The sequence below is a fragment of the Puntigrus tetrazona genome, chromosome 5 (genome assembly GCF_018831695.1).
Source record: "Puntigrus tetrazona isolate hp1 chromosome 5, ASM1883169v1, whole genome shotgun sequence".
Classification (NCBI taxonomy): Eukaryota; Metazoa; Chordata; class Actinopteri; order Cypriniformes; family Cyprinidae; genus Puntigrus; species Puntigrus tetrazona.
Window position 1 is genome coordinate 20,227,571 of NC_056703.1, and position 27,783 is coordinate 20,255,353.

At 37.3% G+C, this 27,783-nt stretch overlaps 1 protein-coding gene across 3 annotated transcripts in view; it reads left to right on the forward strand.

Annotated features, from left to right (window-relative positions):
* The first annotated feature begins 4,613 nt into the window (after positions 1 to 4,613).
* Positions 4,614 to 27,783, forward strand: part of rxrab (retinoid x receptor, alpha b) — a 47,006-nt gene continuing 23,836 nt past the window's right edge. For 2 of the 3 annotated variants that reach the window (XM_043240314.1, XM_043240313.1), the window contains exon 1: positions 4,614 to 4,819. In XM_043240314.1, the coding sequence (XP_043096249.1) occupies positions 4,792 to 4,819 (28 nt within the window). In that variant the 5' untranslated portion in view covers positions 4,614 to 4,791. Of the gene's footprint in view, positions 4,820 to 18,300; positions 18,432 to 27,783 lie in introns of all 3 variants that reach the window. The other variant, XM_043240316.1, reaches the window with a different exon arrangement.

A 27,783-nucleotide genomic window follows, 5' to 3' on the forward strand; every position in this document is an offset into this window, starting at 1 on the left:
GAGCCTGTGGTTGTGTGTGTGTGTGTGTGGGTCCGTGCTCATTGCACACTTGTCTGCGATGCATATGTGTGTGTGTTTACATGTTTGCCCCTACTGTCTCCCTAACCGCTGAGTGCTCTTGGTGTCCCAGCACCTGATAGGACAGCAGTTATTGATAAATAATATGCAGGCTGCGTGGTGTAGCTAGCCCAGGAGTTCATAGTAGAGTTGACCATCTGGATACGCTGGTGGAGATGCAAACAGGGAGAGAGTGCCAAGTATCTAGGGCTATGGAGAAGTCAGCCACACTTCACTTACTAATTATTCACAGCAGTAAATCTTTCGACTCATACTGAAGCTCATACGGCGGGACTGGGCTCGGTGCTTTGAACAATGTATTTCAGGACCACGTATTTTCGTTTCACTTTGTGTTGCGCGCTGCTGGCAAATACACACGCTCGTCATTTCTGGATGTGACTTTTGAATAAAACATGGGTCTGTTGACGCAAGAAAAGATATCTGGTAATCTGCTGAGAGATGGACTGGGTTAAACATAACTTTACGCTTTAAGTTTACGGAATATTGAGCCAAAATATTTTTTAAATTGTATTTAAATTAAGGAAATATACTTAATTAGATTAATATTTTTTTAAAAGTATGCATAATCTAAATGCTTTGATATTTTTTAATTAGTGCTATTATTCAGCAAGGATGCATTCAGTTGATGGAAGTGATGATGAAGACATTTGTAATGTTAAGTAAAATTCCTATTTTAAAAAAGCGGTTGTTTTTCACCTACTCAACAAAGCATCCTGAAAAATATTAAATATTCACAAAACTATTAACTAGCTGAACTGTTTTTATTAATAATAAGAAACATTTCTTACGCGCACAAATCTACATTTTTATGTACAGAATATTTTAAACAATTGTTTCTAAACATTTCACAATATATTACTGACCTCATCAGTGAGATTTTGAATCAGTTTTTATTTTCAATTGTCGTTTTTTTAAATAATAATGTTTTTTTCAATTTTGTTGTTTGCTCAAACACTTTTACTTTAGTTGTAGTCTTTTAGTTAAACTAAAAGAAAATAAGATTTATTTATTTTTTTAAATAAAAATGGAACACTTCTCTTTTCCAAATAACACTGGCTGTGAAGCATCCCCACAAAAAAGTTTTTACACCCTGTGACTTCAAGTTTTCTTGAAATGATACTTTTGTGTGCAGTTGAAAAAATAACTGCGTCGGGTGATTGAAATTACGTTAGGATAAATAAATAGTTACAGAATGTTTCTTTTTTCCATTAGCCATTCCTTTAATTGCAGTCTTTTCTGTGCTTTCATACGTTCAGCAGTCCAAACATATTTATATTTAGTTCATGGCATTTTTCTCCAGAACTCATGATGGATGCATTGAAGAGACATGAAATGACTGATTACTTGCTGCTGTGTTGGACTTTAGTGGATTGTCTAAGTGTGTGTGTGTATGTGTGTGTGTGTGTGTGTGTGTATGTGTGTGTGTGTGTGTGTGTGTGTGTGTGTGTGTGTGTGTGTGTGTATGCGTGTGTGTGCGTGTGTGTGTACGTGTGTGTATGTGTGTGTGTGTGTGTGTGTGTGTGTGTATGTGTGTGTGTGTGTGGGCGTGTGTGTGTGTCTGCATGTGTGTGTGTGTGTGTATGCGTGTGTGTGCGTTTGTGTGTGCGTGTGTGTGTGTGTGTGTGTGTGTGTGTGTGTGTGTGTGTGTGTGTGTGTTGTGTGTGTGTGTGTGTGTGTGTGTGTGTGTGTGCGTGTGTGTGTGTGTGTGTGTGTGTGTGTGTGTGTGTGTGTGTGTGTGCGTGTCCGGGGCAAACAGGTTTAATGGGCTGTGTACGAGGGGTGGGGGGTATTTCTCTTGAACTGGTGATGGTGGGAGGAAGTGTAGAGATTTTATGACGAGGCTGATTGCCCTCTCTTTCTCCACAGTGGCTGACCAGCGGAGAGAGTGAGACGCACTAAATCACCCCGCCACTGAGCCCCTGCACTTGGCGTTGATCCTTAAGAGATCAGTCAGTCAGACACATCTCAATTTGTCTCCCTGAGAAAGTCACACTGCACGAGGATTTTGGTTTTCTATCACTAACCCCTGATAATACCCCTGTTTGATGGACCTGCTTCAGTTTTTAGGGGTGCTGTGTACTCGTTTCAGCGGTGCTGTTTGTCGGCCTGGACCATCGCTGTTAGTAAATCTCTGCAGGAAAGCATAGTTCCTGAGAGTATAGACTCATTCTGACAGAGTAATTACAAAACCTGTAACAGCCAAGTGAAAAAGAGGCCAGGAAACAATCATTTATCTCTCTCTCTCTCTGCTGTTGTTTATTTTATTGTCACTTTATTTTATTGTATATACTATCCTTTATTTTTGTTTATTTTAATAGAATTTATGAGCATTTCTGCCTCTCTCTCATTTTCCTCTCCTTTTTTTCCTTCGCGAGTATTGAAGTGAACAGGACAGACTGACCTCGGGGCTGTTTCTAGCTCCTGATCGATAGTGAAGGATGTGAACTAAGACTTCCAATGACCAGAACTCTGTTCTACTGTCATACACACGCCAATAAGAAAACACGGTGCTTTCCCACGAAACTAGATGAAACTATATCAGATTAAAGAAACTATTTCAACCATTTACCTCTAAATAACAAGAACCGAAACATATGTTTAGTTTAAGCGTAAAAGAGCAGATTTTAATGAAATATTTAAAGGCAGAGTTTCTTTCTTCCGTTGAACACTAAAGAAGACTTGGTAGACTTTCATATTTTTTACTCATCGGTGGCTACCAAAAGCTTTGCTTACTTGCCTAAATCTAAATTTATTTTTGCATTCAAGAAACTCGTACCTTCTAACTTATCCTATATTGCGATTTAGATAACTTATATCATATTAGAAATTATTTATCAAGCTGGATGCACGCTCTCTATAAGGGTGCGAGAACCGAGGAACGACTGCAATCATTCTTGGAAAGCCATTTCGGTCTCCTCAGAGTAAGATGCTGTTTGAAAAGCGGGGAAGCTCTCCCAATCTCACCGGCTGTTATTGTAACCTATGACTTTCTCCTCATCAGTTTTTACAGCTATGCGTTGCGGTGTGGCTGCAACTCAGAAGCTGAACTGTGCCATTTGCTTTGAAAAGCTATTTGACCTCTAAACTTACAATTTAATTAGATCCGATGCGGCATTTTCTTTGCTCAGACAAGCACTATTGGAGAGGTGTCAAGTTTGCATTGAAATAGTGCAGTATAATGTGGACCAACAGGATAGAAATTTCAAGCCATTTAAACAAACATCGAATCTGATCACGCAGCTAATTACAGCATCAAATAACGTCAATCTATAGGCCTCCAGAAGCTATCAAAACCTACTTTTTCCCCTCAGTGTGAAAAAACATGCTCACATCTTCACAAAGGAAGCTCGTGACATTGACCTACAAAAGGAGATTACGAGAGTATGAGCAACATGATAATCAGTTTCAAAGAGCACAGTTGCTCTGCTCAGGTTAAAAAATCGACATACCGAACATAAAGAATCTAATTTACACATGGGTGCATTTATACACAGATTCATTCTTATCGCAGAACCTTTAAATATGCCGTCTTTCACTTTTGCAAGCATAATTTCTTTATATCTATCTTAATAGCCAATTGTCTATATATGTCAGGTTTTTAATATACCCTGTCATGTGATTATATTAATATTACATAGCTAGAAAGTGATCTTCACTTCACATTATAATTAATTCCTCCTTTGCATTGAGCAAACCCTCAATCTATATTAACCTGTGCGTATTAATTTAAAGATTTGTTTCATTATGCTAACAAACAATTTTGATCTATAATGTGCCATATATATTAATTAACGATGAATTCCCGGAGGACACCACATCAATGACAAACATAAATGTAGGCGTCCCATACATAGAGCGACATTGATGTCGCGTCTGTTCTGTACAGTCCAAATAAATTGAGTTCAGTGTAAACAGATTGTTTTAACCTCTCAAATAAACTAAATACCTAAATCTTTATCCGCCTTATTTTTGCCATACAGAACTTTTTATTTTTCTGTGGATATGCAAGACTTTCAATTTATTAATTTTTGTAAATAATAAAACTATATTCATGAAAAACTGTTTGTTTATGAATACAATAATAAATAAGAGCACTTGATGAGAAATAGTCTAATAGTTGCCTATGTAAAGCATCCAAAAGGACAGTTTTTGCACAGCTAAAATATCTGGACTTGAATGACACCGGAAGCTCTGCACATGCGAATAACAAATGACCCAGCCCACCGTTATAATAAAAAAAATAAAGTGCAAGCGCAGTAAGTCTATCCTCACAGCCTCGTTTTCGTTCAGTTTTGTCGTCTAAAACGGCGAAGGGCTATAGTCACACCAGCGGGCCTATAATACATATTTTAATGCAATTATCTTATAGTCTGAAGGGGGTGTTTGCAAGAGTACCAGCACCACACTGGAAAAAGTATGACTCGTCGCTGCAAAAGTGCTGGTGGTCCGAGTCCCCCTCGGCAGGGTCCCTCCGGTGAGGCAGTGCTTGATCGCTGAAGGAATACTGGGAGCGAGTGAGCGAGCGCTTTCTCGCGGAGTTACAAACTGGATGGAGCCGACTGAAGTAGGCGAGATACTTTAGTTATAATAAGTGGATTTTGACAGCGGATCTCTGGCCTCAGTCTCGCGACGTTCCCTACTGGATCTTACCGCGTGCCCGCTGGGGGAAAATAAATTATTATCTGCAAGAAAACAGAGCTGGCATGCGCTAATATGGAAACCAAACCATTCTTGTCTCTAGGTGAGTTGGACTCTAGGGAAATGTGGTTTCTATTACGTTAACTCTAATGTCAGGCAGAGGTGCAGACATCTACCAGGTTCTGCTCAGAAGTGCTCAACGAAACGAAACTCGTTTACCTTCATGCGCGCGAGTGCCTTAAACGTGTTTAACAATAATAGCGTGTCTTCATTTTTCGTGGGCAGGTAATGAAATGGAAGTGATGAGAAACATAGAGCTAGTAGAGTTGATACAATGCTGACGAGCGAGATTGTTATTATTATCGCAAGTTTATATCTATGTCGTAGCCTACATCACTACATTGATACGACCATGAGTAAGTATTGGGCCAATTAAGGGGGTATGACTAATAATTCATGAAGAGCAGACTGGCTGACTTCAGTCAAACAGTTAATGTTAACAGTTTATTGAAGCGCGCTCGTTCTTCAGTTGTGCGCTGTCACATTTAGCACTCTAAACGCTTGTGGCAAGCTGTTGTATCAATTATTTTGTAAACCAACGAGCGTTTCTTTATACCTCTCTAGTACCTTAATGAGTTTAATTATTTATTTTGCTTGTAGTCACTATATTAAAAGTGGCGACTTTACTTGGTTTCTGGACATTTTTTTTGTCATTTAGTTCAATGGGAATTTGTGATTCAAATTGAAACTACTCACTTTAGACTAGTGCTTATACCAGTTGTTCGTGGTTGACCAAGCTAGTTCAGTTTTACTAGTAATTTATCTGCTGCTGGGAATCTACTTCTAACTATTCACGTGATTGTTGGTGTATTTTTCCATTCCGTTTTTCTCAGTACTAATTTAATAGACACTTCTACCTATTTATTAAGTGTACTTTGTATTCCTGTTGTTACTGGTAATATCTTACCACAAAGTGACCGCAAAGTAGCAATTCTGCAAATTCATAGCAAATACAAAAGCTACTTTAAATAGTAAATACTAGTATATGCAAATGTCTTGCGGAAAAAACTAATGAAAATTAATAAGTACTAGTAAAAAAATACTGTTGACCTTAATCAAGTTAGATGCTGTATTGAATTTTACATGAATAAAAACTGGCCTATGAGGGATAAACTTTACAATGGCAAGACGATATAGCATTAAAATTCCTGGCAGATACTTTATTTCCATGTATTTACTGTACATTTAATTAACATTTAATGATTTATAATTACAAGCAACTAACCTTAAACCAAACCTAACCGTAATACAATTTTTTCTATTTTTTTAAGTACAGGCTGTTAATTATTAACACTCATTAGTATTAGTTAAATAAAAGTAGTCCATTTCAAGAAATAAATGTTAAAATGGCTTGCCATAAAATCTCAACAAATCAATGCCAGCACACTTCAGTAGTTATCTCAACCACTTCAAAGGCTGGTACACCAAGCTCTGAGTCCAGATGAGAATTGGACATTTAACTAGATCTCTCAGATTTAACAAGGTCTTTCTTTTCTTCGGTGTGCTTGATAATCACGTGCTGCCTCGTGAAAGAGTGCATTAGCAGTCTGTCCCCACCTGAGCTTCTTCTACACCACATCAGCCCCCTTTAGCTCTGTTTCTCAAATGAGATGACGTGTGCGTGACCGGAAAGTCATAGTTTGACTGCAGCCACTGAAATGTAAAAAGCAATAACTCGTGACATATGTGATGGTCGAGAGCTTGTTGTGTAAACTGGCACTGAAATTGTATTGCAACAACATTCATTTTCCAAGCCACCTATTTATACGTTCCTTCTGCATGTTGGACTCCCACTGTAAACAGCGAGTTTTGAGGCTTAACTTTACTGCCATTTTAAAAGTTTGTTCTCTATAGGTCTCTGGGGGCTGCAACCTTTCCCTAGAGCGTCCCAAGTCCATGAGCGTTATTAAGAAATAGAGGGTCCCATTGTAAGAATGGCCCGTCTGTGGTAGTGAGGGGGGTGTATACGGGATGCCGGACCACCCCAATAAAAGAGAACCAGTTTGGTTTATGGCAGTGCAGTTTTGTGTTTCCGAAGAGGTGATTGGTCCTTTGTGAATGTCTGCAGCTGTCAGTTTTATAAGAGCGGCTTTAAAGGGAAAGTTAATTGCTTAAAGTGACAGCGTCTCTCAGACACCCTCCAGCCACTGTCTGTGTCCAAATCAAAAGCAGTGTGGGCTGTTTCTAGACAGACTTACACAGAAGGCCAAACTGCACTTGAGAAAGTTTGTCTGAAGTGTCAGGCGATACACACACTTCGGAGGGGGAGCGTGTGTTTAGGTCTCGCGTTTCACCGTTGTACAAACTGTTGCAGTTTAAGCATCGGCTCTTAAAGCCTTTTGAAAGTGATGAGGATGGCAGAGGGTATATTTGATCGGCTGCCCTGTTAATCATTCGCTCTATGCAGTGTATGCATGACTCCTTGATAAAGGCAACTCTGCACCTTGTACCGTTGACCTTGTCCGCTTGCATGCATGTGTAGTAAGTTTACTGTGTAACGGTGGGCACCAAAAGTGTGGGACCGGACTAATAAAATCTGAATTAAAACATGATTTTGAGACAGACCAAATTTTTCAAAAATTGGAAAAATACAGTGGAAGCGGTTTTTGCCAGGGAATAAAAAACTTCGAAAAGTAATTGCAATTTTTTATCTCACAATTCAGTCTTTTCGGTTTTTTTTAGAAATGCCATACGTCTCAGCTCTGAATATATACCTTGCAATTTTGTAAACAGCAATGATAAAAATCCTCAATATTGTAAAAAAAAAACAAATCTCGATGGTGAGAGTTTTTTATTGCACTGAATATGTGAGTCTTTGAGGGGTTCAGCCCAAGTGCTTCTGTAATTAAAGCAAAGAAGGACAAACCAATTACTGAAACTTTTATCATGTTTTCACATTAATTGTTTCATAAAATAAAATAAAAGTGCTGTCACTAGAGGTTTCAAGACGTTTGGACTGTACTGTATATTTGTGTGTGTGTGTGTGTGTGGTTTAATTAATTGTCCAAATGTCCCCTCTTATGTATATTATGGAATACTTTAACAACCCACTAGTGAGGACATTTGACTGGTCCTCGCTATAAAAGAGGCTTATAAATTAGCCAAAGGATGTTTTGCGCATGTTTCTGTGATATGAAAGGTAATGGTAGGGTTTGGGTTAGCTGGGTCCTGATAAAAAAAATCTATACAATGTTCCCACAAAGAAGGGAAATGAATGTATGTGTGTATTTGATTTGTAAATGATGAATGAAGGTGGATTATGTCATCAACATCAAATCTCAGTCGAATTGAAAACAGCAGGCATTAACAACTTCTTTAAGAGAGTGTTTTAGACCGGTAAAGATCCTTTTCTCTGGTGCGGTGTTAATGGGATTACACTTGACCTTATGCATGGCAATTCAGTTTAACTTAATGGATTTGGAGAATCTAAAGAATGTACAATACCTCTCCCATCCCCACTTTCCGTCTTTATGGCAGCATAAGTACATGTCATTTAGAGTGTGAAGGATGTGTGTGTGTGTGTGTGTGTGTGTGTGTGGACTCGTCTGAATTAAATGCTGCACATTGTCTAGAAGCAGGTCACCGCCAGTGTAATTATCTAATATGTTTAAGTCTGTGTCTATCTTTGTTTTTGCACACTGCAACAGACAAGTTAATGAGAGGTCCAGCTGTCTAATTACCAGGTGCAAACTTTTGAGGTCAACTTCTTCAGCGCACATGACACTGATCCCTGTCTGTGACCGAAGCTGAGCTGAATATAGTGTAAGGCATGTTTCAGGCTGCACACACACGCGGTATATAAGCAGAGCAATTAGTAACACGCCAAGCTTTCATGCGGTCCCAAAAAAGTGATATGTGCTATTCGGTCCATTTTATATTTGTTATTATATACCACCAGTGGAAATGCCAATAATTTTATTCACCAAGGACACACTGAACTTAATCAAAAGAGATATTATAAAATATTACAAATCTTGAATAATCTTTCTTTTCATCAAAAAAATCCTCTTTAGAAGTGGCGTTGATAATATTTTATGATTTCTGAAGGATCCTGCGATACTTAAGACTTCCGTGGGTCTGATGTCCCATCAGAATTGTCCTAAAACCTAAAACCAAGATGCATTTTTGTCTTACCGCAAGTTTGATTAACTTATTTTCAGTTGTAACTGTTTTTATCGTATTCATTAAATAACTGCAGCCTTGGTGAGCATTAGAGACTTTCAAAACAATAAAATAACGTGTCTCCTTTTTTCATCAGTTACGTTATGTTAAGCTCACCCTTGTGCATATGGTTTCGTGCTTTCATCTGGTTTATGTGTTTTGCTCCAGACAGCACATTCTACAAAGTGCAAGTCAGAACATATCGTAACTTAAACCTCCACTGACTGTAAATACTGTCCATAAAAAGCTACTATGTCTGCTTAAGGTATCCTTTCCTCCTTTTTGCCTTTCGCTGCTCTTTTAGTCTCCTTGTCCTGCACACACTCCAGCTCTTTTGAAGGATATGTTACCAGCCGAATGCAGAACAGTCAGTAATTCAGATAAGATCTGATGGAGATATGGATCTTGCATTTCTTCTCCCATGAGAGCAGCAAATTATACACACCAAAAATTCCATTAAACAGCAAAGGGGCCCCAAACTACTGTTCATGTGATACTCAAACAGGTGCTATCTGCTGCACTTACACCCTACGGGACAGACGGATCCAATTTGCACCCTGGAGAAGACGGCAGTTTGAAAGGAAGTCGCCGGCTTGTTTGAGAATCGCCTGTAGTGCGATTCTGTTTTATTTACCTTTGATAATTAGTTAAATCATTGCTACTTATTTTTAGAAAAGAGTCTTTATGACTTTGTGATGCAAAAAGGAGTTCTCTTGAATGCGCTTTTGCTTTACTTTAAAGGGACAGTTCCCCCCCCAAAAAACATTCTGTCATTATTTACTTACGCTCATGTTGTTTTGAAACATTTATGACTTTCTTTCAATCTTAAGCATGTTTCAGTTGTTCATGATGACAACTGAGTATAGAGAATTTTCCATTTTGGTGAAGCGTCCCTTAAAATGACCACAGACTAAGGTAAAGAATGAAAAGCACATTTAGTTACGGCAACTCAGGTGTCACCGAAATTATGCTTCCTGCTGGGCATGTTGGGAGTATTTTTATGCTTAGATTGTTATGTCCATGCAAGCGTGAGCTTCTGTCCCTCTTCATGCTCCACACATGAGCTCTGTTGACAGGAGACACACTTGCGCTGTGTGTCTTGGTTTTATTACCATCACAGTAATGAACGTCTGCCACCACACGTGTTTGCTAAATCACTTTTTCTGACGTTAAAGAATGCTGAAGGCTGTCCAAACCACTTTGAAAGCTCAGTTCTGATGCGCCACATGGATTTGAACATTTGTGTTGCCTTCCCAAAAATATAGACCTACGTTTTCATGTGAGGTTGCCTCTATAGTTTTCATTATACACATGATATATTTCATAACGCAGGCTCAGAATAAACTATATATTAAAGGGCCTGCTAGGGGATACAAGTAAATGTTGTTTTTGAATAATACCGGCCCCTCTTTTCATGTAAATTACATTAAATGGAGACTGGAGCTTTCAAGCACACCATAAAAGTTGGCCAGACGTTTTTATTATAATTCATGTCTTTTAAAGCCGTAGCAGTGTAATTTTAGAATTTATACATTTTATCACAGTATTTATTAATATTACGAATTAACCTCTTTTTTAAGTTTTTCATTTAAATTACAGTTGAAGTCATTTTATTATATGCTTTCTTCATTTTTATTATTATTGGTATTTTTGTTTAGCTTTTCTGTTTAGCTTATTCCACATTTAGTATTACACGTTGCATGGTTTTTTAAATGTTTTTTTTGAATGTTTTTGAACATATATTGAGATTTTGAATAGTTTTCGTGCCAGTTTTAGTTTAGTTTAGTTTAGTTATTGGGCCATATATATCTTTATGTGATAGCCAGGTGTCACTAAAAAATACTGACATCTGCTCAAGCTCTGTGTGGTCTGAAGAAGGTCCACTTAACACATGATTTTTTTAAATGGCATTAGTTCATTCAGTCTAAAAGATTCATTTAGTAACATATATGTAAAAGTTTTACATCAAAGTATTGTTTTTTACATACTTTTACAAATTTCTCCTCCTTAAAACTGACGTGTACGTTAATGCTCACTTATAAAGGACATGTATTCATTCATAATTTAAAAATGTCTGACAAATCTGCAACTTCACCAAAGTAGGAACCATATTTGCTCTTATATTTAACTTTTTGTGTTCCCAGGAGCAACATTCTTTGCTAAGTTTTCATTAAACTTTGCAGCGCCATTGAACATAGAAGACTGATATTAGACCAGCGCTGAACAGCTGTACTATTTCTCTCCACTTCGATGCTGCGCTCGTAATTGCACCAAATGTTGATTGTGTAAATGTGCCAGCTCCATTTTGTACCTAATAACATAATTGAGTCATGACTCATGTGGCTAGATTGGTCCAATGGCTGTTGCATAACCATTTAAAAAGAGCCAAACAATGTGTTTTCCATTCATATGGTTTTTACATCAAAAATGCTGGACCTTTTTAAAATCTGTGTTATTTTGGGGTGCTTCATATACGTATTTAATGAGAAATGTAATGGCACTTGCACTGTATTCTCAACAGTAGCGGCTACAGGTTTAACTTGACTTAAGTTTTGTGTGAGCTTTGACATGTGACACCTTCTCATGCACATGTAAAGTTAACGTTCGTTTGTATATACTGTGTGTTCGCTCCAGGGCTGACACTTTTTCTCTGGAAGAGAACTGGAGGTGCACAACCGAGCAGCTCTAATACCTCGAGGCCTCGAGAACACCCCAAATTCGCATTCAATCCAAACACTTTTGGTTTGCCTAATTAATTAGCCTGTCCAAGTAAACTCATTAAAACAGATCCTGAAGGGCACTGCGATCTGTCCATCTTTTCTCCAGTATAGGTCATTAAAGACATTTTTGCATTATGCATTTGGTGCAATCTGTTTTTAGAGTGTGATTAGGATGTGTGATTCCCAACATGGCTGTTACTTCTCGCCAAGTCCCTACAGCATTGCGTCTTACAAACGAAATCACGTCACGCTTTTTTGATTTCATTTGAGACAATTGTGTTCACGGAATGAGAGATGATTTGTCCTCTTCGTCCTTGCTTCAAAACACAGCTTATGTGCGGTCGGAGTGTGTTTTGTGTATGACATCACTGTAGATTGGATATAGGTTTTTGTTTTTCCTTGGGCGTGAAAGATAAGACCGAATTGCTCTATACATTTCTTTCGGCTCCTATATGCTTGTACGTTTCCTTCCAGACTGATTTAGATGTCTCTGGGGGTGAAGCTGCACTAGAGTTGCACTTTAAAGAATGTTTAGGAACGAATGAACCTTTCACCTTTTGCCCTCTTCCGGTCAGATGATTTTCCGAGCCATCAGACGCGTCAGATTTAATTGTTTTGTAACGTGATACAGTATCATGACATAATGTTGATGGAATGATATGATACTCCATCATTATTTTCGCTGTCAGAGCTTTTCCGAGTGATGCAACCGATGGCATGTTTTGCAGGACAGGACATGAAGCGTTCGTTTTTTCCGCCTTTATTTTCCCTCAGAGTTGTTTACATTGGTGAGTGTGTGATTTGGTACGGCAGGAAGTCATAAGAGAACAATGAGGAGGCGAGGAACAGGATGTCAGAGCGATGCGTCTGTGTGTATGTGTGTGCCTGGAAGGGGGGCTATTTACCTGCTGGAGACATGGCTCTCATCGGCTCCTGAGATGAGAACACGCATAAACGCACGCTAATTAATGGACAACAAATAGCCATTTGCTATAGAAACAATGAGCTCTAGTGCGTGCGTTTATGAAGGAGTGTATTAGAAGAGATTAGAGGCAATTGTAACTGAGACTAAATTGAAGCAGAGAATGTTGCAATTAAAAGAAATAGCAACAGGTTTTCTTTTGTACTGTACAAGTGTAATGGATTGTTGAAAAATAAATAAATGCAGGAAAGGATGAGTTCCATGAGTTTTTTAAACGGATTCAATGGATTTTTTGAAATTGAAATCATATGCACATGTGTAACGGATGCGCGTAAAATGGCATAGAATCTCGATAATATTAAGAGAGGACTTACACTATTCTTCTTTAGACAACATTTTTTCCACCTAGATAGGGATTTAAGGTTGCATTCAAACATTTTTTAGAATGTCAACATGTTTTGTCACATGACAGCAGATCCTCACAGACAGTAGTTATTCGGTAATCAGATTGCGGTAGCATTAGTCTATAGCAACAGTGTGAAAATGATTAGCAACCATGGATATATGGGTACAATATGAGTCACATGAGCAAACATGAGTCATTGTTTTCAAGTCCACACTACAATACAAAAACAGAGTTAAAATGATCCGCTCGGTGGACCAGTGTTAAAGCCACTTGGGCTCAGTGTTTACAAAAGGCCAAAATGTAGAGGAGAAAAAAAAAGAAATCACATTTATCTGTGTTGTTTGTTGATGTACAGCAGTTAGGACATTTTGATGAATACATTTTTGTTAAAAAACAAAATTATATACATAGATCATTCACACTATATGCATTTAAAAAAGAATAGTATGAATTTTCTCACGAGAACTTGAGAGATGGAGTTGAGCAGCTTCTCCACCGCACTAACTTTCCTTCATTCTCCCTGTCAGATCTGCTCTGATCTATATAATATACACATCTATTTCTTGTAAATAATAATTATAACATCTTCTGAAGAACTCATCCGATTATTTCCAATCTGTGGTTTCCAAAAACCTTAAGTGTGTCTCTCTTTTAATCCTCTGGATGCTTCCAGTATTCCAAATTGCCCTAAATAATTCTTCCCCACTACATAATTAATGTTATGATTGCAAGTGAGCCAAATATTTCCTAAAATTTATTCTTGGTATAGCCAACATACTTTCCAAATGAACTCAACTCACAGGCCCTTACGTGTCTCACACCGGGGATATATGGACCTCATATTTTACACATCGCTAGCGAAGCAGGCAGACTGAAAAAAAAACCAACGAAAAAAAAAAAAAAAACAGGATGGCACATCCTGCAGCCAGCCAATCATATATTTAGAAAACCTTGTGTTCGTGTGTTTCCACATGTGCATGCTGGTTATTTTGAGTGTGAGCCATCAGATGTTCAAGACTGAATTTGTTGTTCTGTATTGGTGACGTCAATGATTAAAAACCTCTCCACAGTCTTTTCCCACATAATTTCATTGAACCATTGCTGTTGAGAGGCATACTGGTGTAGCTATGGAGAGATTAATGGACAGGACGCTCCGACAGCCATAAACACTACATTCTGTTCCTTCCATAGGAAATAGAAAAAAATAGCCTGATGAAAATATTAGAGTAGATTTCAATAAGCTGGCTGTTTTTTTTTGCTCTTCTCTCGTTCAACTTATTTCGCTTTCTCTCTTTTTTTCCATTTCTTCTTGCAATATTGGATTTGATATCATACATCCCATAATCCTTCCTATGAAATCATTAGACAAGCGCATACTGAAGTACTTTTCCCTTAATGTTAATTGCCAATGGCCTTAATCTATTTCAGTCTTTATTTTTGATGGGCTGCATTAAAACATCTTGCATATTAATTTAATTTCTATTCTAATTATTAACTTGTTGTTAATAATTAGATAGTTTACCCAATAATTCTGCAAAAAATCTAAGTTTGGTGTTCAACCGAAGAAACAATCTCTGATTTTTAACGTGACCCACAGCGCATCTTAATTCAGATGAGCTAATGACGTTAACTTGACCTTCTCCTGAAAACACAAAATACTGTGAAGTTGAACATTTTAATATTCTGCGTCAGAGTCTTAAAAGCAGCTAAGTAGCTCATAAGAGATGCTTTTAGAAGGGAAGTGAGGCCGTGAGGTGGAGTTGTTTGATGTAAAAGACCTTGAGTGCTATTAATCCGTTTTTGCTTTATAAGTGGGTGCATCAAAAATAAGATAAAGAGTTTTTATACATATTATAAGCTGCATAGATAGATAGATAGATAGATAGATAGATAGATAGATAGATAGATAGACAATGGCATTACTAAGAAGTAAGCACATATGTTTTGTAGATGTTATTGTGTCACTGACCCATTTTCCTACAACTCTGCTTTTCCTGTCTGTGTCTCGTAAAGATTGTGTCTATGTTTATGTGTGCAGCTATAAGGAGGGTGGTTGGAATTCTGCAGCTATTTTAAAAGCATTTCTTAGTTTAGACTGCTTCTCTCTCCATCCATCGTAACATCTCTGTGTCTCTTTCTGGCAGAGTCTCTTGAAAGGTTGTTGATCAGACCTTTTGTTCCAGCGTACTATCTTGACTATTTCAACTGCATTGCCAAAGTTATTCTCATTCCCATTTACTGACAGGATATGACACAGCACAACCTAAAAACAGCCTCAGGCTGTCATTACTACATCTTCAAGCGTAGGGGTCTTTTAAAAAACATTCTGGTTGTCCTATTGTGAATAATGGCACATATGTGGCAGAACTTCATTATTCTGACAGTCAGATCCAGCCATTGATCTTTAGCTCAAGCATCTTAGTATCCAGTACTCATTGCAAACGCTGTCGTCGAATCACACATTCTAATCAATCACAAAGAAGATAAGAAGGTGTTAAACTGAAACCCCTCAACCTCTATGCATCTCTAATGCAGCTTTCAAGGCTACTAAAAGGCACTTGAAGGTTGTCTAATGATCACATGGCTAAGGCAACAACGTCTGCCTGTGCTGTGGTCCATCCTCATGCCCCTTTCTAAGGAGCTAATCAAGAAGCTTTGAAAGAGAGATTTTTATGACGTTCATGATGAATTGAATTGCAGGTTTGATCTTTGACCTTGAGCTTGATTGTCTTAGAGATGAGATGGAAACCTTGGAAAAAAAAAAAAAAAGAATCTGCTCTTCATGGCATGGCCTCTCATCAAGGTCTCGTAAATGAGGGCTTTGAAAGGAGCAAATATCCGGGTCTCATAAAGAGCGCCTGCAGATTTTGCCTTTAGTCTGTGTTTGTGTGTGTGTGTGACTAGGTGTCCTTTGTTGCTCAAGGTCATAGTGAGTCGAGAGTATTGGGTGGTCTGAAAGTTCATATTCAGAGATGGATGAAAATGAGGCGCCGCAGTTTTACTAGCAAACAAATAAAACATGTTGAGGTCAAGTTATTTCCATATCAATCAGAGATATGTAGTACAGGCCACACACATTCTGTCATAAACATTCACACGGAGGCCTTTCTCATAAAAAGGATTTCCGTTTTACATGTCACTACACAATTGTTGAAATGTTGAAAAGTCTTATTTGCATAGGACTCTCATTAATTGCAGATGTTTCAAGACAAGTATGGAAGCCCAGTTTCCTACATTGAAGTTCATGCCGCCAAAATTGTAACACTTCAAATTGCTCATAAAAAATAAATGGAATCCATATAAATTAAGCATTTTAATCCAAGGAGACACAATCACTTTACATGATGAACAGATGTCAAACGTGCTTAAATGACACAAGACAAACCTCAATGGACTTTTCATGTCAACAAGCTTCCATTTACCATATTGGATGAGCTCTATGTATGTGTTCAGCGAATAAAATGCTATTTAATTTAATTAAGATGGATTACTTTTACAATGTCTTGGTAAATTTAAAGCCGCAGTCTGTAAGCTTTGCCTCTTTGTTGCCATCTATGTTTATTAAGTTGCAATTGCAGCTATTTGTGCAATTATTTTTCTTACCATGCATCTAATGTTTTGAAGTTGTCTGTCACCACACCAGTGTTAAACCTGTATTTAGTAATCGCACATTCTAGCATACACCTTGGAATATAAGACCCAAATAAGACTTTTCACCGCATATTGTCATCTAAACGAGTAGCTAAGTAAGACCAATTTAGAAAAAAGCATTACAATAAATCATGCTACCAATGGTGATTAAATCTAACAAACAGTTACCTCGTATCTTAGCGTGAAGATTTCATTATATGTACAGTCTCTAATTGTTTATACTGAGAAATTCTTTCAACCCAAAAAGCTAATTATTCTTCCTTCGAACTGGTTCTCTTTAAAATACAAAACTTGTGCCATCCCTGGTTTTCTTTAATCAGATGCACATTTAAAACTGGAATGCAATTTAATTTCAGTTGCATGTGTTTCATTAACACATAATCCTTTCTAGATTACAATGAATCAACAATCAAAATCAAACTTTTGATTAATTCATGTGCTTTAAGAAAAGGCTATAAACGATCCGCCTCCTGCAGCATCCTGTCATATAGCCTACTAACCAGAACAACTTTTGTTTATGTTTACAGATGTGATGTAGAAAGATTTGCTAAAACATTAGCCACATTTAAACCTACAACTCAAAACTCAAAAATCTGTTAAACTGTGCATTTATTGAAAGAGCACTATGCTACGTCCGAAAGTTACCGCATTATGTATTTTATGTGTAATAATTCTATATTTTTAACTGTTTTAACTTAATTTTAAATCAATTTTAAAAGTTCTTTTATTGTTGTGATTATTGTTCTATGATACGTTTGAACACTGACTGTTAAATACATGCTCAGAAATTGATTTCAGATCATTTATAACTGCAACTTTTAACTATCAAACTTTTCAGGGAATAGCTTTAAATGGAGGCACAAAAATCTTTCAGGTTTCATTAAAAATATCTCTATTTGTGTTTTTAAGTTAAATGTTGACAATGTTTGCCAGATTTAGATTTTTGGGTGAACACTACCCTAAAAAATATAAATAAAATGACAACTGTAAGAAATAGTCTTTATAACGAAAATAGGTTTCCATACTCAAGACACTCCCTCAAGAAAAACAAATCCCATATGAAATTTCTTTATTATGCCATTCTTTTTATTTTAGACAGGACAGCAACAAGATTAAATAGAGATTAAATGGAACTCAGACTTTCATATTTAATGTGTCAAGTTATAAGAGATCTATGATGCCATAAACTGTTTACAGATTTATCAGAATACTTAAGTATACAAATAAAAATTTTTACTTAATTTAAGAAACTTAAACATTTCTTATCAAATTCTTCCCAAATTGTTTTCTTTCAAAATTGTTCCTTAATGTTTTAAAAGATATCTGACTGTAAAAAATAATATTTGTAAATACAACAAAGATTATGGGAGTACATTTTATACGGAAGTACTATTTCAGTCTTTCTGCTTCAATATTTTACATTTCATTCAACATGTTACTGCCCATTTCTTTGTGATTTTTTTTGTTGCATATATTAAACAGTTTCAAAAGGAAATTGTATTAAGTTAAAGCACTGCATATTGAAGACTCAACCGAGATCCATCCGTGACAGTTTTGAGGAAAGTGTCTTGGTGTGTCCTTTCACATATATGTGTCTGAAATCCTCTCCTGGATGCAGTGGAAGTGAGAGACTCTCACCCACTTCTCTTGTGTCACACACACAGGGCTCCTGAAAACCCCTGCTCAGTAGCGCCGCCGTGTTTGCGGAGCCGGCCGGGCGACGCTGGCGGTTCGCCCAATGGCTGCTCCGGCTTCACGGGTACCTACCCGCTGCAACAGCGCAGGATATCCACAGGTATAAAGCACACATGCACAAACACATCAGAGCACCTGCGCTTGCCACATAGACACATTTGATCAGTATTTTAATTCAGAGAAAAGCCATCTGGTTTCTGTTGAACTGATTTTGCCCTACAGTGCTGGATCATCCACGCGTAACGTCAGCGATTCAACGCTGTAGGGCAAAATCCGTCTTCATTCCAAGTGTAGGATGTCTTGTCCTGTCATTCCCAAACAGAGCTCGAGATACAGTTTCACTCATGAGAAATAGTTTCTGGTTCAAACGTGTTACAACAAAGCCCGTATAGAGAGCGTCTCCCCTGGTCCCTGCGTTAATGGACACGTTTCACTGGTCTTATTCCTGCATGCGATGTTTCAACATGATGTATTGTCACGCTGTAGGTCTCTTTGTTTTCAGCTTTCAGCAAATTTGTTTTTCCCCAGGTTTGTTGATTCTTCATTGCCAGTTGTCGCTTTTAGAGATTATACATGAAGTTAATTGGTAGCACTTAACAATACAGTCACATTAATTAATGTTAACATTAACAATGATTATTACATTTGTTACAGTATTTAGTAATGTTTAAATACAACTTTTTATTGCCAGTTCGTGCCAGTTTAGGTCCATTAAAGGGTTAGTTCAATCAAAAATGTAAATTCTGTTATTGATTACTTACACTCGTGTGGTTCAGAAACCGTAATTTTCATTCATCTTCAGATATTTTTGATGAAGTCTAAGAGCTGTCTGACCCTCCATAAACAGCAAGTTAAGACACAGAAAGGTAATAAATACATTATTAAAATAATCCATGTGAAATCAGTTATGCACACAAAAAGCATTGCTGTATATGCAGGGTCAGAAAGCTCTCTGATTTGTGTTCTGAAGGTGAAGGAAGGTCATGAGGGAGAGTAATTATTGACAGAATTTTCATTTTTGGGTGAACTATCAACATTCATGCCTTAAAGATTTCTTGAATATGATTCTCCACCTATATGTTGAACCGTGAATATGAAAATTTGTCACAGCAGCTTGAACTACCTACTTCATTTTCAAGTAGTAAATGCTAAACAATGGCAAGTGGTATTGTTAATTAATCTGTGTATGTTTGAAGCAGAAACTGATTTGGAGATAAAAGAGGAAAAGCAAATTCAAAAGGGTTGTCTGAAAGTAAATGTATCAGGCTGCTAATGCATGTTATGTATCACACTCTGCATTATGACTGTGTTATTAAACAGCTAATAATGTGTTGCTAGAAACCATGTTACACACCCGTTCGCAATCTCAGACAGCTGCTTTCTAGAAATCAGCATGCTTAGGCGGAAACACTTTGCTAATCATATGAAGCCCAACGTTGCAAGTTGACAGGACTGGTTACATATTTGTGACCGCAGTGGTGTTAACTGATGAATATGCATGCTTTGTCTTTACTGTCTTTAAGTTTCACGTTTATTTTTCATCCGTCAAGATGGAACGACAGCAGCTTCGAGGGCTTGTTGATGATTTTTTTTGGAGCTGTCATTATATTAATTTTTTAATGTATTATTTTGGCCGGGAATCCTGGATTTGTCCCGGAAACATTGTTAAAATGCACCAACTGCGAAGAGCAATATAGCAGCATTATAAAATGAAATGCTTTGATTTTGAATGGCGAAGACGTGCTCACCCATAGACATCATCTACGGCTTTTCATGAAATTTACGTAATTACCCATTACTGTGATATAGCCTGGTTCGTTGGATTGGATCGCCTACTCACTACAACCGAAACACTCCAGAGTTTGCGATTGCCGTGTTCGCATATGTCCAGACTAACAGAGCTAAGGGGGAAACGTGCCAGGGTCCGAAACAACGGGCCAGATGTGAAAGCAGCCTAAGTTTAATAAGCTCCTTTTCATTTTCAGTTCACGTTACTAAATGGAACTTTACTGTGAAGCGTTGCTGGTTAATATGTAGCATATCAAAGAAGGCTTGTGTTCAGTGCGATTGCTCAACGGCATGTTTAGGCGGGATTGTGTATCTCAGGCGTTTAACATGAAGACTTATGTAAATATTGTGGTTCAGAATGCATGAAATGTGTGGGTTGCATCAAAACGACCATCCCAGAAGTTCACAGCAGCTGTCATTTCCACAGCTGGCATAAATCTAAACAGGTTCCTGTAACTCCTAGCTAGCAGCCGCATTTGAAGTGTGAGGGAATGCTATAATATGCCTCTTTCTCTCTGGTTTGTGCCCGCCATAATTACAGCCTTTTGTTGCGAGTTCAGAGAGAGCGAGCAGAACAAAGAACGGGATGCTGGGAAAAGTAGGCGAAGCTCCAGAAGCAAACATAGTTCAGCTTCTCTCCAGAACCTTTGTGATGTGGTGATGGCCCTAATTCGGAGGCTTCATATTACTAGCTTGATATAGAAAATAACTTTACTGGAAGGTGCAGGAGAGCTGGGAACGAAGGCCCATATGTATTTCAGCTCCATACGGTTCAGTTAAATCACACTGACTGAGTCAGAAAGCGCTAGTGAAGAGGCTACACAAAGACAGCCTTGTGCTGTAGTTGCGCTTTGAGGAAAACAGACAGAGAGGGAGAAAACAGTGCGAGAGGGAGAAAGACAAGAGAGTGCAGGGATGGAAAAGATTATCCATTGGAATGTCTGGGCTGACCTCAAATGGAGCGGACGGCCCCGGCAGCCAATAAGATCGTGCTGCTTAGTGCTTCGGCTAATTTCTTCCTGATGATCGAGGCAGTTGTCTCCATAAAGCAGACGGAGGTGCTGCAGTGGGTTGAGCTAACGTCACATGTGTAATGTGTTGGATGATTCAAGTGACAGATGCTTGTGAGGGAAAACGAAATGTTTCGCTGGCATTTGAGATTGACCAAAAACAAAGTTCGAGTGGTCGACGATGAGCTGAACGGCACTCGCGCTGACGTGAAATTTTAAATATTTCAACACAGTGTTGATCATTTATAATTAGGTATTTTTTCAGCTATGGACACTTTTGTGCTTGAGTCTCTTTTTTAAGACATGAATAAATGAAAATGAAAAAAATGTACCTTTATAATAAAACTATCAATTGTTTCATTTTCATTTTTGATAATGACACTGCAGTCATAATTTGCATTAAAATTAAATGCGTTTGTATGAAATTATAAATCATCATTGTTGTAGTGATAGTTTAGAATATGTAATAATGTTTTCCATTTAATGTTTGAAGGTTATTGGTCCATAAATTATGATAATATAAAAAAAAATAAGACTGTTTCAAAAAATCATATAAGTATAACTTTTAAAAGAAATACGTGAACTACTCAAAAGCAGCGTTTTCCATTTAGTGCAAATCTCAATGAGTCAGAATTAGATTGGATATGGTGCACAAATGGTATTGAGTGGAGCGGCTAACGGCACAGACGCTATATGAGCTTTAATCAGCTCCTGAGGTCTCACTGAGCTCTTTATCTCTCTGGCACAGTCACAATGAAATATTATCTCATTTCTGACATCCCAAACCATTCCTACCATTTTTAAACTTCAGTCAAAAGGAAGAGATTGAGAAAATTGACACTATCTGTAATACAAATCACTCGTCTCTATCAAAACAATACAATTTTTCATTGTGAGTTCTTGCTCTTTTTGCTTTGAGAATCTGGGAATAGTTAGTCTTGATCTTTTAACAAGAGCAATGTGACAAAGGCTTTTTTCAGAAGACTCTTTAGTGACTGAGGTTTATATTGGCCTTTTCACAGGACATTGATGGTCTGTGAGAATGAAATGAAATGCACATGCCTCCCCCCAAAACAGCTTGTTGGGCTCAGATTGGCAGACACACAGTATAAGCTCCAGTTCTCAGGGCACCAGGCCAGACATCCAGTCCCACCGGTGGTTGTGCAATAGTGTGTGTGTGAGTGTGTGTGTGTGCGCGCACGTTTGAAACCTAAAAGTGGGGCAGCCTGCAATCTTACTGCAGGGATACACTGAGAGAGAATGACAGGATATCTACTGTCCCGATTTAAAGCAGAAAGAGAATAAAGAGATCTGTAGAGATGATGGTCTATTGTCAGGCATAGAGGGAGAAGCTTATAATCTACAGCACACTTCAAATCAGTAGACATGAATCTTTTATTTGTTGCTGATGGAAGTCATTCGTTATACTCAAACCTGTTGTGTTTTTTTATTCTTCAATTCTTCTTTTGCTAATTAGCGACTATTTTGATATAATGCAAGCATCGCCATTATTGTTGTATATTAATTAATTAAGCTGAATGCTAATTCATTTGTAATTGCAAATACAGCGTAACATTTTCATTTGAATTCAAATTATTTTTCACACGTCAGGGTAATTATATAATAATATAACTATATGATAAATACATTTAAACATAGGTCACCTTCTAAAAGCGAACTATTTATTATCTTTCTTCCCTTGAAACCTTGAAACCAGCCGTATCGCTGCATTATTAGAAAGAAAATGATAACAACGTAGACAAAGTGTCCAAACAAAGGGAACGCTAATCACTATAATAAAAGATTTTAGAAAAATCTTGTGTGGCTTATGTGGTTCAGTTGTATTGGAAATTTCAACATTGAAGATGACTCCGTGAAACGTGTTAATTCAACTACTGAAAGATAACAAACATGGAGGAATTTCTATTCTTTTCCTTCTTCTGTTGTTACGTTGTGAATGAGCAACATATTTTTGCACTGCTGCCTATCTGCTTCATTAATGTCATTGGTTCCTTTGTGGCTACTTGAATACTTTAAGTAAGTGTCACTCAAAGTACGTATATATAAATAGTTTTATTTGCCTTGAAAGTTTTGGTTACTTAAAAAAACCTACTAAGTATAACAACGTACAAAGAACAGCTCACTAACTATAACTAAGTAAGGTAAACTATTGGATTTTACAGTGTGTATGGAGGGTATTTTTTTCATGAGAAATATCCAAAAAAAAATTCCAAAGATGAAAGGTTCAAAGGGGGTTTTTGGGTGAACTATCCCTTTAACGATGCAAAATATCCATTCAGTTTAGTCGTATCCTTTAAAAATGTCCAAACGCTTAAACCAGGCTATATTAAAAACCAGTCATTCGTGAATCAATCATTAAAGCATTGAGTTCAAAGCATGTCAGGTCTGTGATCTGCTCAGACGCGCTGCCACTGTATGTTCACCGTGCCGTTTCGGCTAATAAAGTGCTCTCTCCCTGGCCCCTGGACTCCTGCGAGCAGCTCTCTCCATACCGGCAGTTCATATCTGTCCATCTCTGTGCAAACACGTGTAGCCGAGTGTGTCAGATAGCGCTGGCTCGATCTCACAGGTGGCTTATAGAGAGCGAGCTTTCTCTCTGCGCTGCATAGACGCTTATCTGATTGTCTCATTCATTCTAGTCTTGTAGTGGAAACTGATAACATTTGTGTTTCAGGGACCAGCTTCCCATGCCCTGAAATCACTCAGACATTGGAGCTATGCTGTGCCTGTAGCCTTTACGTTAGCACGGTTAGCATGAAGTGTGCGATTCTGCAAATAATATAAAGAAAATGTTTCGCTTAACATGCCAACACCATAAGGAGAGCAGATGCTTGGCCTGATATCTGACACAGTCAGCAAGAGCTTTAAACAGGTGCATCACCTTGGGCTCTGATGCTTATATTAGCTCAACTAAAACAATCTGCTCTGACTTCAAAAATGTGCGGCAGCTTCCTGCGGCAACATCCTTGGTGGTAACAGGACAGTGATTCTTTCAAACCGTCATATTTCAGAGTTTGGTCTGGACAGTTATCCGCACAGTTTGTGCTATGGAAACGTTTTGGTAAAATCCAAGAGCTTTCTGACCCTACATAGACAGCAAGGGTAGTACCATGGTCAAGGGTAGTAAGGACATTGTGACAGTAATGATTTAACCATATTTTTTATAAAGCTATGAGAATACTATTTGTCTGCCAAAGAAAAAATTACAAATGAAAACTTTGCTTTGATCATTTAAAGGTGTAGGTCACCCAAAAATGAAAATTATGTAATTATTTATTGCGAAGTTAAAACTGGACACTATAACACTATCAATAAACAACTCTAAACAATTATATACATATTTATATATATGTAAATGTATTTTATTATTTTTAAAATGGCTATTGGCAACTAAATAGCTTTGGTGGCCATTGACTTGTATTATATGTATAAAAAAACAATATAAAATATCTTATTCCATGTTTGACAGAAGAAGGAATGTCATACTGGTTTGGAATAACTTGATTTTTGGGTGAACTATCCCTTTAAGTCAATAAAAAGAATGTATGTGAAGTTTAACTTAAACCAGTAGATGTTTTAATATTTACTAACATGTACTTTTAAAAATAACAAAAAATAAATAGATGAAAAAATGAAAAAAAGAAGAAATAAAGAAATAAATAAATCAATACATGAGACAATTTTTTTTTCTTTAAGACCGCTTATAAAACGTTTTACATCTACAGGGTTTATAGATATCATAAAATTCCAAGTGAAGTTTCAAGTCAGTTGCTTATGAGTCTAATTCAGATCTACAAAGAATTTTTGGACTTACGTCACCATCTCTGCCAACAAAAGTTATAAAATCTTGGGAATCACTGTGGGAACTTGGCGTCTTTTGAGATGTTGATTGCTATTAGTCATTCACATACCGAAATTTCTCAGTGATGATAAATCAGATGAAAGCAGCAAGATTTATATCATGCATCCAGTTGAACTTGTTCACAAAACATTTTTAGGCTGACCACTTTGTCATATACGTGATGTACTGCCTCCGTCTGTCAGTTCTAGATAAAAGCTTGTTTAAAATGAATTCTCTCTTGAACTGAGATTGAAACATTATGGCGGTCGTTTCAAATGAAAACCCAGAGGGGGAATGAGGATCATGAATATTTCAGATATCTCAGTGGCTGCCTGTGGTTTATACCACCAGACAAAAAAAAATGCAAATGCTGATGCATAGAGATCATCAGATCATTTTTCATTTTCTTCTCTGAACGGGATGAGAGGTGTTGTAAATCGCGGCTCTTGTTTATCTGTTTTTAATTTCAGAGCGAGTCATCACATTTTTGGCATTAGTCGTGAAATAATTTGCCCGATGAACGAATTCAAAAGATTTTGTGTCTCAACCGGGATTAAATCAGTAGAGGAAATCCTGGATGTTCGGTTTCAAAATACTTATCCTGTCTTTGTTCAAGGTTTTCATTAAAAGTGACAGCCGGAGATGAATGATATATATTAGTTACTATGCTTTCTGCTATTCACCAAACTGCTTATTTGGCATTATTCATCACCATGAGCAACTGCATATTTCCTTTCCTGATTATCTGGAGATTTTGAAATGATTGGATGAATCTTTAGTCCAGACTTGTACAGTATGCCACCAATTTGACAGTGTAATTAATTCTCAGTGGGTCGGATAGTCTGGTAATTTGTCTGCAGCATATGTATACGTGTGTGCGCATGAATATATGTAAGCGTGTGAGTGTATATGTGTGTGAAAGTGAGAAATGGTGTGAGTGAGCATGTAATTAGTATTGCTGCATGTCGGTTAAATGTCCTTCCTGGACCTGATGGCCACACGCACCGCGTTTGAGTGGATCAGTGAAGATCTGTGAAGGAAGACGAAACAGAGAGGAGAAATAAGGTGCTCAGGAAGTCTCAGACTAAACACGTTAGCGAGGGTTTGATTTAAACACTCTGTGCTGATTGAATGTAGGAAGCCACGAAACCACTCTCTTCCTCTATATTCAAATGACTCTGCAGCGCTGCCAAGCACAGAGTGAATTGAAAACAGACTCATCTGGGTTGTTTATGACTGATTCACCACGCTTTTAGCTCGGGTGTCTTGTTTTGTACCTGATTAAAGAGATCAGTCCGTAATGATCCTTCGAGTCAATAATTACTCATTGCTTTTATTTTTAATTATTAATATGTCGTATATGTAGAAATATGGATTTAAACAAACCCATAACCCTTAGTTTTGCATTGCCAGATGACAAGCTGTTGATAAAACAGGTGAATGAATCCCATAGGGGCTTGGGGTTTTTGTGCAGGTTGCCAAATCTAGCAACGCTCCAGAACAAGCATCTACAAACACCTTAGCAACAACCTGGAAACAACCAACTACACTCTTTATTGCAGCGGTATGAAACGAAAACATTTTATTAAGAAAATATTTAAAGAAATTTTTAGTTTCAGTTCCATTCAGTTTGGCTTTTCTATTGACAACGTATTGGTATATTTTGCTAATAGAAATGCTTCATTTTTATAATATATGCAAAATTTAATTTAAAGGAGATATATATATATATAAAATCTTAAAAATGTAAAGCTGATTTAAATCTTTTTAATAATCTGTTTGTTAGTGTTTATTACAATAAATAATTAAATTAAAATAAAATAGTCAAGATTTCTATATTGCACATAAATAGTAAAGTGGTCATTCAAAGTGTTTTACATAAAACTGATTAACATAATAATAAATATAAAATAACAGGAAGAAATATAATAAATAATAAAAGGCTCATATGAAACAAAAATAACAGTGAAGTCAGTAACTACACAACAAAATGCGTTTTTTAATTTGTAGACTAAAATAAAATTAAACAATAAATTAAAATGACAAATTAAACTATATATGCAAATTCTCACTCTTTCTGTGCTTCAGATTCAGTAGCACTGTGATGTTGTGGTTTGTGTGTCCATGCGGTTCAGCGGTGTGTTGTTTTGGATGAAGTCAACGCTCTGCTCTGCTCTTCACATCATCCCTCATCCTCTGACTAATCAGGCCTGTGCTCCGCTTCTCGCTGCCTCATTAGCGAACTGTAACGATGTTTTGCTCAAATACATTTTGCTTAGGCTGGCGGTATATCCTTATCCTCTAGTCTGTTTATCTCCCACCCTTGATTTACATTTCAGTGAGTAGGTGTTTGTGGTGATTGAGTAAACATTTTGTGTGGCAGTATTTATACAGCGGTCGAGTCAAGATTGTTCTGTTTACATGATAAGACCAAATCATTTTCTTAATTGACACAGAGACTCTACTGCTTGTCTATGTTAAAATAAAACAGAGGCGAGACTCAGGGTCGAGATAGTAATGGCGTATTCCAAGGGTTCGGCTTAGATACTGGACATATACTTGTGTCGGAGTTTTTCCGAAAATGATCAGAGTGTGTTTTAAAAGAACTGAAACGCTATTTCAGTTCATTGTGTTACCTGCCATTTCTTTTTGTTATTTGTTACATGTTTCTGAATGAAAATCATTTTAAAGTAAATCCTAGAGCAAACTGTGTAGACCGGTTTTTCTGAGTCATACTTCTGCTGCAGTTTTCAGAGGAAGAATGTGAGCAGCAAATCTCGGTGTCAGCATGT